At 38.3% G+C, this 20,402-nt stretch overlaps 1 protein-coding gene across 1 annotated transcript in view; it reads left to right on the top strand.

Moving 5' to 3' along the window:
- The first annotated feature begins 1,029 nt into the window (after positions 1 to 1,029).
- Svep1 (sushi, von Willebrand factor type A, EGF and pentraxin domain containing 1) overlaps positions 1,030 to 20,402 on the top strand; it is a 217,470-nt gene continuing 198,097 nt past the window's right edge. The window contains exon 1 of the mRNA XM_004638106.2: positions 1,030 to 1,878. Coding sequence (XP_004638163.1) covers positions 1,342 to 1,878 — 537 coding nt within the window. The 5' untranslated portion in view covers positions 1,030 to 1,341. The remainder of the gene's footprint in view (positions 1,879 to 20,402) is intronic.

The raw sequence follows: 20,402 nt of genomic DNA, 5'->3' as shown, positions 1-20,402 counted from the left end.
TCCTAGCTGGACTGCTTCAGTTAAGGGCTTCACCTCTCATGCAAAGCGTGTGCCTTCCTCACACTTGCGCCCCTTAGGGATCTTGCCCTGGAAAATAATCACCCAGGCAGCAGCTTGTGCTTCCAAGCAGATATATGTCCCATACCATTCAAAGCCAGATACATCTCACTTACTGAAATAGATCAAGGAAGAAATGAACTGGAAAAAGGGATCCTGACTCATAGTTTAGAATTTCCCATAAACTTCTCACTCTCAGAAAAGGCTTTCCTGGATTTGGCCAAAGTCCAATCTAGCAAGCCCCACCTCATGGCACTTAGCAGGATCAGTCATAATTGTGTATGTTTCTTATGCGAATGTCTAATTGACAGTCACATCACTTGTTACCTTATAAGTTTCTTGAATACAAGATTTATGTCAACTTCTGTTCTTTCTCGTGTTCTTGGTGCCTAACAAAGATCTTGGCACATATAATACTGTGCACTCAAAAACTACTTTAAGTCAAGGAAAGAATAAACAGTTGAATAAATAAATGCACAAATGAAGCAGCGGGATAAATCCTCCCTACAGGAGGAGTAAATGTAAATGTAAGCCCTATTTGGTGTCATCTGAGGAGACCCTTAGAAGTCTGCACACTGTCGCTGAAGTCCTCAGGAGGAAGGTCAGACAGATACCTACTCAGCGAGAGCTGTGGGACGCTGAGGGAGGGAAAAGAAACACAAAAGGTGAGCAAGCAGTTTTCAAATGATGCTTTCAACTCCCTGGCCAGTGCATGTGTGTGTTTTCTTCTACAAAGTGTTTCCAATTACTGTGGCACTCTCGGTATCTGGATCCATCTCCAGTGAATTCCTCTGCAGCTCCTGCCAGACATATGGGATCAATCAGGGCTCCGGCGCTGGTGAGCTTGCTGCGGGAATGTTGACAGTCTGACAGACGCGGGTTCTGGTGTCATGGAATCTCAGTCTTTGGCTGGGTCCCGGGAGAAGAATGAGAGGGGGAGGAGAGAGATAGAGGCAGAGATAGACATAGGAGAGAGCGGAGTGGAGAGGGAGAGACAGAGGAGAGCGAGGGAGAGAGAAGGAGGGGTGTGGGGGGATATTTCTTGACTGCCCCCTTTCCTTCAAACATTTTATAGGCTTCAGGGAGAGGGAGGAGGAGGAGAGAGGGAAGGAAAAAAGAGGAGAGCTGAGAGAGCGTGCCGTTCCCTCCGAGCCCTGAGCTGCCAAGGAGTCTGGATTTTGTCCCCCGTGTCAGATGAAAGGGCGCTGAGGCTCGCGGCCGCTGTCCCCTCTGCGCGCCGAGCTGCCTCCTGCGCTCCGGGGCGACCGCTCCGTCGCCAGCGCAATGTGGCCGCGTCTGGCCTTTTGTTGCTGGGGTCTGGCGCTCGTTTCGGGCTGGCCGACCTTTCCGCAGATGTCCCCGTCGCGCAATTTCAGCTTCCGCCTCTTCCCCGAGGCCGCCGCCGGGGCGCCCGGCCGACTGCCCTCCGCGCCGCCCGCGCCGGGCGAGGAGGAGGCGGCGGACCGCAAAGTGGAGCGGCTGGGCCAGGCGTTCCGGCGCCGCGTGCGGCGGCTGCGGGAGCTCAGCGAGCGCCTGGAGCTCGTCTTCCTGGTGGACGAGTCGTCCAGCGTGGGCCACGCCAACTTCCGCAGCGAGCTCAAGTTCGTCCGTAAGCTGCTGTCCGACTTCCCCGTGGTGTCCACCGCCACGCGGGTGGCCATCGTGACCTTCGCGTCCAAGAGCAACGTGGTGCCGCGCGTCGACTACATCTCGTCCCGCCGTGCGCACCAGCACAAGTGCGCGCTGCTCGGCCGCGAGATCCCGGCCATCACCTACCGCGGCGGCGGCACCTACACCAAGGGCGCCTTCCAGCAAGCCGCGGTAAGGCGAGGCGCGCCCCCCGCGCCCTTCCCACGCCCCGCCGCGCGCCCCTGGTCCCCCGGGCTCAGCCTTGGGCGAGGCCAGTCTCGCGTCCCCGTCCACTAGGTCAGTCATTGCCACCTTCCCGCTGTGGCGGGGTCCGGTCGCTGACGGCTTTCAAGGGTTCAGACTGGCGACCTGTCAGGCTTCCTGATGCTTCCGCAGGATTAGGAAAGGCGCTCTTTAGACGCCACTCACGTTTTCCACTCGTAGCCACTGACTGTTTCCAAGCTGCCCCGAATAAATACGATTTTCACAGTGTGTCTAGAGGTAGGAGGTGTCGTAACCTTAACGTGTCCTCAAGTCCTTTTTTTTAAAAAAAAAAAGTTATATTATACTTTCTGTAGAACCTGCACGACCTTCAGAACTGGATCCAAACCCTTTATAAATGTTTAGCATGTAAGACAAGTCAGTTTGGGATGTTGGATTTTTATAAAATGTTACTCAGTTGCACAGTAATAGGTGACCAATAGGAAGCAATTTGGAACTATAGATGCTTCTGATCTATAAGAGCAACTCCGTGTGGGTGTGGAACGAGTGAAAGAGGAGGAGGAAAAAGAAAAACATAATTATACCACTTGAACATGCCACTGTTAACAGATGGTTAAAGTTTGCTCAGTATACATATTCATACGTACTTTACACAGGTTGGCATCTCGCAGTTGTGTAATTTACAATTTTCATTAGTTACGAGATGTTTTACATTAACTGGATCCGATTCCATTTTTACTTTGGTAATATCCTCTTATTGGATCCTTGGAAATACATGCATCTGTAGATCATTCTGATTACTTCAGGAAGTTTTTAATTTCTGAATTAAAAGTTATGAAACACTTAAGTACTTGATATATATTGTCTGCTTTTCTTTTGGAGAGTTGTGTAATGCAATGGGTTTGCTAAATGCAGATCAGTAGCCAAGTAGGGTGGTGCATACCTGTGATCCCAGCAGGTGGGAGGCTGAGACAGGAGGATCTCCATGAGTTCAAGAGCAGCCTTGGCTACATAGCGAGGTCAAGTACTGAGCTGCATAGTGAGACCCTGCTATAAAATAAATAAATAAATATCAGTATACCATAACATAATTTTAATATTTTTGCCAATTTGATGAGGGAATAAAGACATAATCTTAGCAAATGCAATTTTTTTTTATTTTTGAAGAGCATTTACTTTTATATCTACTGAACATTTGCATTTTTCTTTTTTCTTTCTTTCTTTCTTTTTCTTTTTTTTCTTTTTTGGCAGAATCAGGGATTGAACTCAGACCCTTGCACTTGCCAGGGAAGCGCTTATTCTACTGAGCCATCTCCCTGGCCCCTGTATTTTTCTTTTGATAATTATCTTGTCAGTATTTTTGCTTTCTTGAAACTATAATCCTATTTCTTTGTTCTTGATGATTTGTAAAAGCTCTTTATGTATTAAGGCAGTAACATTTTTGCATATGATGCAAAATATTTTTTTCAGTTCATTGCATTTTGCTTTTATTTATGGCAGGATCATTAGATGGGTGATTTACATTTTTGTGTGCTAAAATCCATCAAATTTTGATCTAAGATCTTATATTTGCTTATTTTAGAGTAACTTTTTTATATCCTAATTTGAAAAGGTAGCTACCCATTTAACAGTCTACACCATTTGGAACTTTTGGGGGGTATAGTAAAACAAGGATATCTGTCTTTTTTAAAATAGTTGATCAATTGTCCTGGTAACAATCGCTTAATAGTCATTCTTCCTTTTATAGTTTAATTGAATGCCTCTTTTACCAGATACAAAATGTACATTGCTATTTGCTCTCCTCCTGGCTTTCTGTTTTATCCTATTATCTATTTCATTTTTAAATGTTACCAAAATGACTCAACTCTTGGAACTTGACACTATACAGTATTTAAGTACCTGACAGTAAAAATTCTCTTCCCTTTCTTCTTACCTATGCTTTTATCTAGCTGGACAGTACCTACCTAATGTGATTCATTTTCCCAGATCCCACATGAAATCAGTAAGGTTTTTTTTTTTTTTTTTAATGTATTTGGTTGTCACAGGGTCTCACTATGCAGCTTGGACTCATGGTAATTCTCCTGCTTTCAGCCTCCCCAGTGCTGTGATTATAGGTGTGCACCCCCACCCCAGACTCTGGCCAGCTCAGCCTGCCCTGGGAGGTGACTTGTGTGGCATGTAGTGTCAAGGATTGAACCATGGTCCCTGCGCTTGCCTAAGCTTACCTAAAGAGGTGCTTTAGTCACCTGAGCTATCTCACCAGCCCCCAGTAAGGGTTTTTATTTCAATATAAGATATTAAATTAGTTGAATACTATTACATTTTGATAATAGTTGTTTCAAAAGTATGTTGTGTCCATTTATACATGTTCTTTTTATATTAACCAATGCAATAGTGGAATTTTAGAAATTAAATCCTGCATATATTTTTGAAACTTATAACTGAATAGATTCTATTCAGTGTTGCCATTCATTAATGTCATCTTTTACATTAAGTCTTGAATAATTCTTGAAATATCAAAGCATTTTTTACTTTTTATGTGTTTTCTGTATTGATTTTTTTGGTCAGTCTTGCTATGTTGACCTAACTGGCCTTGAACCCCTGGGCTCCAGGAATGTGCCTGTCCAGCCCCCATGTAGCTGGACTACAGATGTGTGTCACTCACCCAGCACTCTGCATTCTTGTTGGGACCTCTTTGGTTAACTCTTTTCCTCCCCTCTTTTAAAGTACATGTTACCAATAATAAACGTGTATTGTGGAAAATTAATAATCAGAAAAATGCCTATATATACTCTATATTTTGGTGCATAGCTTTTTCCACTCTTAGTAGTTATTTGGTTATTGGGTATATTTTCATACAGCCACGTGGATCATATCTAAGAGTATTCACCAGAGAGCAATCAAATTGTGCGTAATATTGTAACTTTCTATTCTGCCATATTTTAGTTATTTCTATAAGGCTCTTCTCCTTTATCATTTTTTGCAGTCACACACTTTTCAACTGTAGCGTATTTGTTCATATCACTAATCATTTCATTAGTGCAATTTTTAAATTTATTTTGTCTTTTTTGAGACAGGATCTCTCTGTGCAGTTCAGGCTGGCCTTGAGTTCACTTTGTAGCCCAGGCTTGTCTTGAATCTGCAGTGATCCTCTTGCCTCAGTCTTCTTGAGTGCTGAGATTACAGAGGTGTGCCACCATGCCTGGCTATTAGTGCAAATATGTGAAATGACATTACTAAATCAAAAAGTATGCATATTTATTTATTTATTTTTCAATCTTACATTTTTTAATTCAAAGTACATGTATGAGTTTTCAAAGTAACAGCATGAGTTTTTACATTACTTGCAGACATTTATGTGATTCACACAATACAGAGAATGTGCACATTTTTAAGGCCATTGATATATTTGTCAAGTTGGTCTGTGAGAAATGGCACCAAATCGCACGCCCACATGCAGTGCTGATGTCAGTACCCAGAATGCAGCCTGGTCGGGTACTGACATCAGCACTGCTCCCAACTTTATATGTGGGACACAGTCCTATTTAAATTGCATTTCCCTGAGTGAAGCAGACCACTTTCCTTCCCATGTAGTGTAGCCTCACACAGCTCTTATTTTTGTATACTGTACCCTTTAATATTCTCGGATTATCAATTTTTCATCTGAAGGTGGTTGTTTGTCTAATTGATCTGAAAAATCTTTTTAAATCTCAGTGATAATAACCCTCAGGTGCCAATTATGTGGCAAATATTCTTTTAGTCTCCCTTGTAATTTTGTTGAGTGATAGCATCTATTATTCTATCAGCTGCTATCTCTACTTTTCATTTTTATTTTATCATTTTGTGTATACTTATACAGGCTGTTTGCCTTTCAGAGACAAAAGGATGATAGATAGATGCTGTTTATTGAAGCAGCTGTACCAGGAAGAGTTTAGTTTTGCAGGCTAATTTTCTAGTCCGGCCTCCACTCTAAGTACACATGAAGTCCTCATGGCTGCCTTATTCTAAACACAGTTCATTGCCCATCTCTCCAAGAAAGGACCTGATTACACTAGGGCAAAGCTTGCCATAAGCAGCTCTACTGTTTGGTTGGCTAGGGATGTGCCTAGGGTTTTGGAGGACACAGTTCCAAAACAGTGGAAAGACATTGTGCTTGCTTTGGGCTTGCGCCGTCTATGAAGACCTGCGCCATCTTCATCTTCCCCTTTCCAGACACTATGTTCTGTCTTGGAAAGCAACGTTGCCAAAATGGTCCCTGCTGCTTTAACCTACTTGTAACCCAACAGACAGAGATTTCTCTAAAGTTTGTGCTAACTGGACTGCCCCTTAACTTTATTTTTCTGTCTCATTATGACTAGGTTATAACAAGGTGCAGGTCTACGCTGAAAAACTACTTGTCTTTTCTGTAGCCTTTCCAAGCTTCTGATGGACATTCTTAGATACAAAAACATGACTTGTAGAGAAAGTTGATAGACATTGTGTAACATTTAGAAATTAGCTTGAACATATTTGCATAGAGCTCAGACGAGCATGTTTTAGTACAGTTAGTTTGAAAATGCTAATGTTTGTAGTTTGGGTTTAGAGAAAATTTTTATATTTTCTATGGAAATGACACCACTCACCAGATTCCCACAAGTGTGCAAAATAGCTACCCTTGGTCTTTATAGGAAACTTAAAATCAAGGACTCTTTACACTATTAATTATTTTCCCTAGGAAAATCAGTTTTGTAACCTTTTCTATGTAAAACCCTTTGCGTACACAACTTTACGTACACACTTTCATAAGCACATAGACAAGCACATAAGTATGTACTTGAGAGCATTCGGTTACTCCTCACAATTCAGACTCCTAATTCTTCTTATGTAAAGTCTTGAAATGTAGCATTTTCTTTACGTACACAAAATTTGCTGTGATCTTTCAGGACATAAGATTGACTAAACGAAAAGGATGACAACTTCATCTTTAAATTCAGTGTCCGACTTTTACAACTTGACAGGAGTATAAGGGTGGACACCTGCTCTTAATACACTGGATTTGAATGGATGAGCTCTGGTTTAGATACTCCTGCCAGCATTCATTGAAACGTACACTGGCTGATGCATCGACTCTGCAGGTCGCAGGGACCTTTCCAGAGGCCCAATCAATAACCTGAGGGCAAGATGTAACACATTGAACCTAATTATGCGGAAAACTTTTGCAAAATCACTGAAAAGCTCTACAGCTTTTCCTTTCTGGGGAATGACTGTTTATAACAACCTGTCTTCTTGGTTTTTCTTTCTGCTACCTATTTAAAAACTGCCTTACCTACACTGCACCTTTTGATTTAGGCCCACTGTGAGCATCAGTCTCTGCATCCTAAACATTTCACATCACAAGAAAATGAGATCCTTTTAATCCCTTATTTTTTAAAAAAATCTGTTAGACAAACATAGCATGCAGCTTCCTTCGAAAAATATCCCGAGAGTCCGTGAGATAGCTCAGTGGACTAAGCACCTGCTTAGGCAAGTGCAGGGACCAGGGTTCGATCCTGGCTACCACATGCCACGCCAGTCCTGTGCCCAGCTGCACTGAGCCAGCCACTGAGACTGGGTGTGGTGGTACACACCTATTATCCCAGCACTGGGGAGACTGAAAACAGGAGGTTCACTATGAGTCTGAGCTGTGTAGTGAGATCCTGTACCAAGTACATAAAATTAAAAAAAAAAGAAATATTCTGCTTTCCTCATTGTTCCAGATTGCCAAATATATGAATCAAAAGTGTGTTGTCCTGGGTGACCAGGACACTGGGAATGGATAGGCGCAAGCTTTGATAATTTTAAGGAGAGAACATCACCTATTCTTTGTCTGTATTTCTATGCAACCACACCTTACTCAGAGAGCAACCTCTCTCAGCCTATGGGAAGACAATTTCTGTTTCTGTTTTTCTAATAAAACCTGAGGATATGTGATTTGCCATGGGATTAAAACCCTGATGAAGAAAGTTAGGGTCATTATGGCTTCTTTTCATGTAGCCTTTGTGCATTTTTCAGTGGCCTTTCTGATGGCCTCAGTGCTGAAAGCACAGGAATGCTTGGCTTTCCCTTTCCTGTAGAAAGATGTGGAGGCTCATGCAATCTGAGCATACTCAGATGTTTTAAACTCAGAACATGATTTTGATGGCAGGAATTGCTCAGTGCTGAAAAAGTTAATCTCTTTCTTTGTTCTGAAAAGATGTATTTCCAAATGTATCTCTGGAATGTATTCTCTTTGGTTCATAAACATTTAAACAATGTTCATGTTGCCCTTGAATTTATGTAGGCATTCTTTCACAATCCTCTCAAACCTGTACAAGTATAGATTGAATGGAATGAATGAATGAATGAATGAATGAATGTAAGAAGTAGATACCAAAATATATATGAATATTTCTAGACCACAACAGATACTAAAATTTTTAATTTGAAATGCATGACTAAATAATTCTCAAGGGCAAAATTCCACTTCCTTTTAAATCAAACGTAAGTATGTGTTCTATTTACTAGTGTTTTAAATTCCCTTAGTGTAAGACACTACTATAAATAATAAGTATGTATACCTATTGCTATTGCTAAAACTACTTACCATAACTGTTATTGGTTGCTAATCATTTAGTGTATTTGCTTAAAGGCCCTGACTGTGAATGTATAGACATACCCAAGGGCAGAACCTGCAGTGTCCTGCTTCCCAGCTGCCTACCTGGTCAAAGGGTAGGGAATTTTCCACCGGTGACCTGGTAATGCAGATGCACTTAGAAGGGACTTCTCTTAACAGAGACCAGGAAGTAGAATTACCCAATGTATGTATCTTGAGTAGATAGGCCTGTAATTTGTAAAGTGTTTAGTAATTGTAAAGTGCTCTCATATTATGATTTTTTTTGCCATAGTTTCACAGAAAATGCATAGATAATAAGCAGTTGGGCTAGGTGAGTACTAATGAGACAGCTAAGCCCACACACACACACACACACACACACACACATGCATTTTATTGTATTACTTCTGTGGGTGAACTATATTAAAATTTAGGGAAAAGTAACAGTTGCCATGTCCAGGGCTTTAAAGATGTTCATAAGATGTACAGGCAGCCTAACCAGAGGATATAGCCATGGCTTGGAGGCCGCATTTACCGCATAGGTGCATTAAATTTCCAGTTTGTCTTGTAGTCTTCCTTCTTTTTTAAATTCATTTTAATGAGAAAAAAAGATAAACTAGCAATGAAACAGTTTCAAAACAGGTTAGTAGGACAGTTACGCTGATTGACACATTGCGTATTGCCTTCATAGTAGTTATTCAGAACTTCTCTAACTGTAATGGAACACGCACCTCTATCAAACCAAAATAAAAACGGGGTGATACGTTGGGAGCCATGGAAGCTAGGAAACTGATCAAATGTGTGTAGGTGGGACGAGGCCTCAATAATCTTCCTTCTTAACCCAATGACTTGATTAGGAGTAGGTGTAGCCAAATGTAAAACATCTGAGGCACTAGTGCTTGAATATGACAAACACTTGTTTCTGTCCCAAATAAAGCAAACCTTGAGTAGGAATTGAGAGCTAACATGGTAAATCACAGAAGCCAGGATCCAGATCCTTCTGTTTAGCTCAGCTTTATTATCCTTGTTCATCACATGGTCTAAAATCACTGAGGGTTATAGGGCCAGCCAATAGCTCAGCAGATTAAAGCCACTGCAAACAGACCCTGGAGCTGGGATCCGGCCTGGCCTGCAGACCCTGCCCCCAAGGCGCACTGAAACATCGATGGAGACTGGGCTTGGCAATGCGACCCTGTAATCCCAGCTCTTGGGAGACTGTAAACAGGCAGATCACTATGAGTCAGATCTAACAGTGAGACCCTGAATACTCTGTAGACCCTTCCCTAAATTTACAAAAAAAAAAAAAAAAAAAAATGGCTGAGGGTGATTCTACTGCCAGGACCCCATTTCAAACCCAAAGCAGGAAGGAAAAGCAAAGTCATAGTCATTTAATGAAGGAAGACCTGTGGCATTGCAGTGCTTCCACACAGACCTCACTGAGGAGCTGTTCTTTTATTTTATGTATTTATTTAACATTTTTATTTATGCATTTATTTATTTATTTATCATTTACTTATTGAATACAGGGTCTCGCTATGCAATTCAGCTTCATAGCGATTGTCCTGTCTCAGCCTCCCCAGTGCTGGGATTACAGGTATGCACCACCACACCCAGTTTCAGGCCCAGAATGGCATGCAGTACTGGGGATAGAACCCTGGTCCTTGTGCTTGCCAGGCATGCACTTAGGCCACTGAGCTATCTCCCCAGCTGGGACAATTCATTTAGTAAAAACATTAAAGTTCCTGAGTAACTCATTTTAGGATTGACAGTTTCCTGGTAGCCAGTAGCTTCTAAGTAATATGGCAGTCATTCACAAAGAAAAGATTATACTGGAAGTGAAATTGCAAATCACATGCAATATAAAAATCAACCTTATTGTTCACTTAATAAACATTATGTGAACATTTCTCAAGAAATCATGGGTTTCCTTGTCTTTTCTTTGATAAATTCTCAGGTTAAGAAATCTCTATGATGTAAAGGAATTACCTGTTGTGTATGGGCTCTTTGTTTGCCATAGACTTTTAAGGCTATTCACTAAATTTCTCCAGGGCATATAGAGGGTTGGTTTCTGGCTGAGTCTGTTACATACAGTAACCTGCTGTACCCAAGGGAGGAATGATAGTTGGTGGGGAAGGTTGAAAGGGTGCCCACTGGAAGGACAACTCTGACAGGTGACAGCTACTTTACAGAAGTGCAGAGTACCAGAGACAGTGAAGTTCAAGTTCTAACAACTTAATTGGATTTAATGAAACAATGACATATACACACTGACATATATTAGAGTCAGTAAAATCATACTTTAAGGACAATTTAATAGCATAGTAAATTAGCCAAACATACACAGTCTACTAAAAAAGTACACGCACAATTCTGACAAGGGAACACTGGTATAAATATTTTAATACTAAATTTATGGAGACATTATAAGATTAATAGAAATTTCCATTGGCTTCTACAAGACATGCTCCAAGTGGTTGCCATTTGTTTCCATACATTTATTAGTACAATGAATTTCTCCTTGGATTACATTGGTCAAAGTGTCCATTGATACTGCTGTGCATGCATTTTCAGCATCATTGCTAAGGGGCAGCAGAATAGTAGGTTTTCTGTAACGTGCAACATTCTTTAAGGTCCCTGTGGATGAAAGTCTGCAAGGAATAAATTAGGAGAACATGTATCTTATATAAGTTTTTCTTTTCCTGAAGTACCTATACATTTATTGGCAAATGAGATGAAACTATATGTGTTTGCCATCAGTTTAGGAAACTACATCATGTAAATCACAAAAAGTGGGCTGGAAATTTCCAAATAATGAACAATAATGATCCATAGGAGACATACTAATCAATTTAAATACAGTCATTTCCCCTGCTTTTGAAAAATTAACCATATTTACACATAACATTTACTAGGAAGTGAACTATTATTTTACTTGGATAAAAGTGATTAAAAATTGACATATCTTTGAGGTATCTGGCAGCACATCCTGGAATGATTGATCTCAAATGTAAATAAAAATGCTTTTAAGTCTCCACTTTATCTTAAGTACCCGTAGAACTTGCATCCTATTTCACAACATAGCTATGTTTAAAGAAAAAAAAAAATGCTGCTTTAGCTTATCAGGAAGTTGAAATGGAATTTTAGTCTTTGTGTGTGTGTGTGTGTGTGTGTGTGTGTGTGTGTGTGTGTGTGCATTTTGTTGGGTTTTTTTGTCAAATGTCAAAGGCTGTGGAGTGAGTCATAGAGGGTTGGAAAGCGGTGCTGTGATGGCCCTGTTGCTCTCTCTAGCTGCTCTCTTCTCCTGCCTAGGTCAGCCTGGGTCTTGACAATTCCGACTCACACAAAGCAGCTGCACTCAGGGGAAGGTCATTGTCCCCCTTTGGGCCAGCTCTGTCAGGAAGGGAGCCTGACAGCCAGAAGGTAACCTAGAGCAAGTGTTGAGGCTGCAGAAGGCGGAAATGACTGACTCCATCCTTGCGCTCAGAGGTCAGGAGTGGCCCTCCTTGGTTTTTCATGTGGATGGGGAAGTGACCATCCACATGAAAAACTGCTCTGTCAGTTTCTTTACTCTCATCTGGCACAGTACTCATGGAACAATATTTTCAGGGAAGAACTCTTTCTCCTAAGGCCTACTGTTATGCTAGGTAAATAAGGTAGTTGCTTCAAAGGACCCAGTTTCCACCACAGATAATTCTTCTCTTTTGGTTTTTATTATAATTTTTGTCTTATGTAAAAAAGAGAGTTGATTTGTTGTCAGTGGAGAAGATCCAGGCACATTCACATGTATTGACAGTGTGCTTGGCTCATTCCTTTTAACCTGTACCAGTTTAGTCATCTCTGTATAATAAAGCTTCATCAATCTTAGTCGTCCTTTGTAAGCATTTCCAAATGAATCTGAGGTTCACTATGAAAGAAATAAAGCAAATTTGATTTGCTTGTTTGTGTTTGGTCAGCACTATTTCTAGCCAAGATTGCTCTGGTTTTACTCATGTTTTCTTGCAAAATGTCCATACTTGGCTTTGAAATTTGAAATTTTGTCTCAAAAGTGTTGATTTCAGGAAGGTATTGTTGGAATTTTCTGCCAGTGAAAATACCAAAATTTAGGCTATTTGTAAATAAGCTAATCTAGTCAGCCGGAGCTCACAATCTAAGTATGCATCATTGAAGGATGCTGTGTGGGCTTTTCAGTGTTGTCACAGATTTGACAGCAAGGCCCACAGTGCACACTGAAAAACATTGTGTGTTCTCCTTTAATGAGAGCTATCAATAACTACATAGCATACAGTCCTTCAGGGTTTGTGGATATTGCACTGATCTTAGCAGTACAATTATTTTCAGAAATTTCGCAGTGCTCTTTACGCATCTATGTGAGTTTTCCCAAAGTATGGGGAAAAACACTGCAGGGAAATACCGTATTTGATGAAGAAATTATAAGAATGCATGCCACATAGTATAAAAATTTTTCTTAGCACTAATCTTTCTTCTGCTTGTTGAAGGCAGAGAGCATCTTATTTTACCTGATAACTCCTTCAGGGCCAGCAAATTGTATTCATTGTTGCTTTAGAGTTCTTGAAAAGAATTTGGAAGGAATCTTGCAGGTTCTGAAGTCATCTCTTTTCTTCTTATCACCATCAGCACTGTCTTTACCATTCCCGGAATCATCATAACAGCACAGCTTTGGGGACTTACGTGTTCATTCTTCTTCCCAGGACACTACCAAATCCTCATCAGCCGCAGTGAGGTTACATAGCTATTGATCTTAGAGTGCTAATTTTCCCTATTGGTTGTAGAGTCCTACCTTATCAACCTCCACTAGCATGAGGCCAGATTCTCATTTACAGCTCTGAATAAAAGTTGGTTGCATTGCAATTGGCTAATCTACTTGATGGACATAGTCTAGCAACGTATTATATAATTCCCTGGACAAATCATGACAGATAGTGACAGTTGATTGCTGCTTGCCAGGCACCACTGAAGCACTTTCCCTATGTGAATTCATTAAATCTTGATAAGAGCAAACGTCTTCCAAGTGGAGATGACACTGCGCATATAAGTAACTATGACCCAGTTTACACTGCTGGTAAGTCAAACTACAATTACAATTTTTTTTAAAGATAAAAAGACAGAATCTTTTGCTCCACAATGGTCCAATAGTTAATGTGCTTTCAAATGACTAAATATCATTTATTTGGAATCTTAATAAGTGCTACAAATTAAATATGGTTTTTTTGATAGATTTAGGACAATTATGACAAATGAAATGCACAATAAGTTCACGAACTTAAGATTTCCCCTCAGTCTCCATCCCTTTGAATGCCTGAAGTAGTCATAGATTTAATTTGAAATCTATTTGGCTGTTTGAAGTGTTTCATAGTTGGGTTGTTGCTGGATTCTAAATATTTTTAATACCATAGTTCAGTTGTCTGTGTCATATATTCTAAACTCCTGCTAAACTTTTTGTTCATGGTTATTAAAATATTTCATAAGATGATACTATATCTTTGATGATGGATCTGAAAAATAATATTTTTCTACTTTCTCAGAACTATGTTTGCACTTCAGTTTTCCCAATCTCTACACCACATTTCTTGGTATTTTGTGCTCCTTTTGGAAGAACAGTTTGCCCTGAAAAGCTTCCAAATCAATTTTTCTACTAAAGAAGTCTAAGCATAGCATGAAATTCTTTCTTTGCTTTGGAGTTTATGTCTTTTATAGCTCATGCCAAGGAACAACTGTTTTAATGAGAACCATAGCACCCTCCTACCCTTTCATGGCCACCCATGGAGGTTGTCCATTTAGATTGACAGTGACAATCCAGACATTGAGATAGATCCTCTAGAGTCTTCCTCCTAGCAGATTGGATTAAAGCACAGCAGGTTTAGAACAAATTTTTGTTTTGTTTTTGTTTTACCATTACTTTGGGAACATAGAGACAGACATATGCAGACAACCAGACACATCCCATCAATGCAGTGTGAAGGAGGACGTGCAGAGAGAGGCCATGCAGTGCACGGTGTGGCCCCAGAAAGAAATGGAAGCCTGGAGAAGCAGCCAATGGCTTCCACTGATTTCTTGTTCTTGTTTTCAGTTTCTTTGAGGCCCAGCTCTTCTCCCTGATGTGATTTGAGAGATCTATTCCTATGTGTCTCCAGTAAATTTCCGACTTTGCTGAAGCCAGTTAAGTAGATATCCAATCCTTATAGGCAATGAAATGTGGTCAACTCATCCTTCATAATTTTTCTTAAAACTGTAGATATTAGTAGTAGAATAAGTGCCTACCTGGCAAGTGCAAGGTCTTGAGTTCAATCCCTAGTGCCACAAAAAAAAAAAAAGAAAAAGAAAACAAACCTTGCAAATATCTCTATTGAAGGGAACCATGAAAGTTTTTATGAACTTCCATTTGTAGATATCTAAAACATTTTTCCTTCTTTTCCTTATTATACCATAATATATCCATTAATACTTTTTGGAGAAGCAGAAAAACATAACTTCTGTAACCTTTATTTCTTGCCATTTTAAACATGTCTGAATACACATATGATTATATGTCATTTGTGAAAAAATATACTTTGTAATTTTTACTTTTGAATTTGCATGAGGAAAAATTTCTTATACTGTAATAAGAAAATTGTCCCCAAATTATTTTTAAAGCATACATTACCATGTAGCTATAACTTACAGCTGCATTTTTAAATCTATTAATTGTAGAAATTTGTAGTTAAAATAGTGACCATGTGCCTGAATCACTTTCAACATCTTTCAAAATTTGTTTTCAGTTTGATTTTCCTATATCTGAAATATGACTTGTTTTTATTGAATTTATTTGTGTGTCTTGCCTCGTTACGTTGACTAGCATTCCCACACTGAAACAATGACCTTGCCTTGCCTTGTCATGAATTTCTTTTTTTTTTTTTCCTCATTTAACCAGGAGGATCATTGAGAGTTTGAGGCCAGCCTGGGCTACATAGTCATTTCATGGCCAGTCTGAACTATCCTGCCTCAAAAACCCTGTCTCAAAAAAAAAGAAGATTAATTAATTAGTTAATTAATTAATTTTAAAACATTGATGGAAAAGAAGTCCACATAAAGAAATAAGCATGAACAATTCTGAGATGTGAAAACTAACATACTAAAACATAGGCAATAAATTTTATGTGAGTGGCTTTGCTCAGGTTTTTTTTATTTTTTAATTATTAATTTTATTGAGAAACAAAGCAATGAGACAGTTTCAAAACCAATGAGTAGGATAGTTTCAGTAATTAATACATTGCATATTGTTGTTCTCATAGTGCTTATTCATAATACAAGATGCAGACATGATATACTGTCCAAACACTATTAGTACAAATCTTTCTTTTCATTGAATTAAGAGAAAGTAGCTGTATATCTATCCTAACTATTTTGTACATACAGGTACAAATGGTCCTTCATTTATATCCCCATTTTTGTTTAGTTTTTGTCAGAGATGGGTATTCCATTGCCATTTAAATATTGTAGGTGCATGAATTCAGCAAAATAATCTAATATAGTCCAGTAGTCCATAATAGTATTGGGTTATCCATAGGACTGGCAATGTCAGAAGTTATTGCTTGTCATTAATTTAATGAAGATCCTTCTAGCATGATTTTAGTCACTGGTGTATGACCACCATCATGCTAATTACTTTTCATTACTTTGCCTAATTCATTTTAAAACTGCAATAGTATCATATAATAAAGAAAATTTTAAAATAGAGGGAAAATTAAAAATAACAACAACACTATAAGCAGATGCCTGAGTACCAAGTGGTATTTGTACCATTGAGACTATCCTATTTGCATTTTCCTTTGAACTTTTGGTGTGAGGTATGTGCATAAATTCAATATCTTTGAATTTTGGAGCTAAATGCTACTGGATCATGTTGTATAGGTGACTGATATGTCTATTGAAATTATTTTGTAAGGTTATACATATTTTTTGAGATAAGGTCTCACTAGATTGTTCAGGTTGGCCTTGAACTCTCTAGGTAGCCCAGGTTAACCTAGAACTTGCGGGGGTCCTCCTGCCTCAGCTTGCCAAGTGCTGGGATTACACCATGCCTGGCTATTTATAAAAATACAAGCACTAGAGTTTTATTTTTATGGGATAGCAACTGAGCAATTTCCTTCAGAATAACATGACATTTCACCTCTGATTTTCATTTGGATTCTAATTCCTTTGCTTTTGTTGTCTAGATTTGTTTTCTCCTTCACATTTACAGAATGGATGGTGAAAGTTGGCATGGCTGGAATTTTGGTCTTTGCGTGTTTCTTCTGTTGCTCTTTACAGGTTGGATTAAGTCTATTATTTGTCACACTTCTGCACACTACTTTCTGATTGGTTGTGCTACCCCTGAGTCCATTTAAAAAATGATTTGTATACTTGTGTAATAACTAAAGCATGTGTGTGGGTGGAACAGCCCTGTAACCATAAATCTGAGGTTACGTTGTTCTTTGACCTCCTGGTTCTTCTCTGATTTGGCTAGACTGTCATAAATTGCCTAAATTTTACTTGAGCCAACATTTTTTTCCTTCTTGAATTTCCGTCAATGAAGCCCAAGTAAACACTTAAAACAAATGGGACATACTAAATGTGATTCATTTGAACTCACAAGGTAAATAGAACAGCTTAGTAATTGCAAAATAGTCTTTCCAGTTATACTTTTGACATTGTTTCATTTTTGTTTGTTTTTAGTTTCTTTTGTATCATCAAATAGCAGTCAGAAGACACTGCCACAGTGGTTTATAATGGAGATATTATATGCAACATAAATACAGGTTTGGTGAAATACACTTGAATATATTTCTAAGAGCTTTCTCTTCATGATTGCAGACCAGGATTTACTGTAGCAACAGTTTCAGGCCTGGAGTTCATTAGTTTATTTAATATGTTGTACAGGTACCTTGTGAACATTAGAGCATTTGTTCATTTACTCATTCATTCATTAGCTTCATAATTATTTTTCATTATCAATAGAGACAGAATATAATTCATTTCTCACCATAGAAATGTGGCTTGGAATATAGCCAGACATATCAACATTAACTATAATCATGACACGTTTAGTGCAGTGCAATCAGTGAGAGCACTAATGTGAATTTATATCATCTTCGTTGGAAGAATTTAGGAATGTTTCAAAGAGGACATAAATGTTTATGTATATTGCGAAGAACAAGTAAGAGGGGGTGGATATCTTGGGAGATGAAAAAGAATGATCAAAAATTCTCAAATTTTTGGCACAGCAAACATCAAGAAAGGCTGATATGTTCCAAAACCCTCAACTTGATGATGTAGCTAGAACCAAATGAAAAGGTGGGAATGGAAAGCTGACAAGGGACAGGGATGGAGTGGGAGCACTGGCTGTGACTATTTAGACCTGATATTTAAAAGACTTGGAAAGAAGTTCAATCTTTATTTTGTTAAGTTTAAAAATAGTATCAGGAGGTAGTAACTGTTTGATTTATATGTTATCAGTAATGTACACGAATACCCATAAATGCAGCACATTCACATATACATGCACAGTGATGTAGAGTTATGTAATACAATCATTATGTTCAGTTAGCTAATTCATTTAATATTATTCAGCAGTGGCATTGCTATGCTGTTACATAATTGATTTGTAATTTTGTTAGCTAGTGTTCTGTTGCTGGAATTTTGTATCATCTCCAGTTTTTCTTCATGGCAAATTATCTTGGCATCTGCATTCTTTTGATCATTTTAATAAGAATCCTTGTAGTTATTTCCTCAAGATATTGATAGGTGTAAGTTCAAATGAACATAAAATTCTTAAGATTGTCAAACTGAACTCCAAATGTGACTAGTCCAAGTGACCTTCCCAATGGAAGCCTCTGTTTGCCTATATATTTCCTAAGTTTTAATAAAAAAAATTTAACCAAAGGACTTTAGTATTGTAGAAATATATGATGTACATGCTTCCAAGTTTGTTTCTTTTTTTCTAATTTTGATTATTTTAAGAAGAGTGAGAATCATTAAGATGAACAATGCTTTCTTATTATTTTGGATAGAAATTTCAACATGATCTTAAGTAATGGGGAAAATACTTAGATTATTAATTTATTTTTTTATTTGAGAAACTTGCTAGGTTTTTCTTAGAGTTGAACATGGTTTCCATTATTAAGATTAAAAAATCATCACTTGAGAAGGTCTATTGTTATTCTTAATTTTTATTCATTAAGAGGAGCACAAATTAATTTTATTAAGTGTATTTTCAATATCTTATCTTTTTGAAAATTTGGATGGCGATTGTGTTGCAGTAGACCAGAAGATTAATTTTAGTTCATGTTTATATTGAAGGAGTAAGTCTGACCATATAAAAAACATTTTTTGAATGATTATTTGAATTCAGTTTGGTGATACGTATTTGATATTTTATAGCTACATTTGTGATTGAGATTAGTCAATAGCTTTCCATATAAAAACTTGCATTAAACTCATCACTCTGCATTTTAGAGGTTGTTCCCTTACTAGGAACAATGTGAATTTCCAAGTCTTTCACTATATTTTGGGCTTCCTGGTGTTGTTTTCACGCCCAACCACTCTCCTCCCACACATTTCTCTTTCTGTCTTACTCTCTTTCTAAGGATTTCAGTTCTTGTTTTCACACAAGACTTGATTTTCTAAATCCTAGTGCCATAAGTGCCGTCTTGTTAGTTTGTATTCCTTTTATTTCAGTATTTAATAATGTACTTTTCTAAATGCTCAAGTTGGGGGCCTACCCTTTAGGTCTGTGGTTTAAGTGCCTGCTGAAACAAAGCAGTAAGGCTCAGGATGCTGTGGTTCGATCCCCAGATCCTCAAGCCAAACCAGACCTGCGCTAAAGGCATCCAGAGCCCACCAGAAAAAAAAAAAAAAAAAAAAAAACTTCTAAATGCTCAAGTTGATTTTGCACTTGTAGAATTTGAAAAGATTCTCACTGGTCTCTCCAGACACTTTGTACTTTCTCAGCCTAGGATGAAGATAAATCTAACTTAACCTACACTGTCCAAAATAACTACTTGCCACACTTGTGTACTTAAATCTAAATTAATTAAAATTATTAGTTTAGCTTTTTAGTTGTAGTACATCGTGTCAAACCCTCCACAGCCACATGTAGCAGGTGCCTGCTATGTGGAACGGAAGAGTCAACTTGTCAATCATCACAGTTTATTAGTGCTGGGGTTTGTCCTCAGCTGTCACACAAAGGTACAATATGGCTTATTCTTGACCTTCGTCCTTCATCACTTTGGTTTGTTTTAATAACGATAATAGTAAATATTATAATCTTGGGTTCCCACACTTATTTCACTCAGTTGTTTATTGTTTACTTCAAACACTTTGACTAATATACTTCATTTTTGGATGAATAAAGGAGAAGAAAATAAAAGCTCTACTCTAGCTGGCTTCTTTGAATGTTTTCCTCTAGATAGAATCAAATGGAAACACAGATTGAGTGTAAGAATTCCCTGTGAAAAGCAGAACTAAATTCTAGAAAGTCTCTATTACTTGTATTCAGCATAAAAAAATTAAAACGGAGATAAAGAAATAAGGCAAGAAAGATTAAACTGAAATCAAAACAAAACTGGCCAAAAATCTGAAAGGAACAAAAAGAGAACTGAATAAAATAAAGGAATACTATAACAGGAAAAAAAAAATCCAGTACCAGTAGTAATCCTTCATTAGGAGTAAAAGGTAAGAAGTAGAAATAGAAGAGATAGAAGGAAATTTGGACACATTTCCACCAGATTTAGAAGGAAGTAAGATAAAATTTTTAAAAAATGAAAAGCAACCAGAATATATGAAATTCAAAAAATCATGAGTAAAGAGAATAGCTTCTTTTCCTGTAAATAATACTTAAAATTGTGGA

The sequence above is a fragment of the Octodon degus genome, unplaced genomic scaffold, assembly GCF_000260255.1.
Source record: "Octodon degus isolate 3935 unplaced genomic scaffold, OctDeg1.0 scaffold00094, whole genome shotgun sequence".
In the NCBI taxonomy this organism is placed as follows: domain Eukaryota; kingdom Metazoa; phylum Chordata; class Mammalia; order Rodentia; family Octodontidae; genus Octodon; species Octodon degus.
Note: the sequence above shows the minus strand (reverse complement) of the source record. Positions and strands in the feature narration are given on the sequence as shown.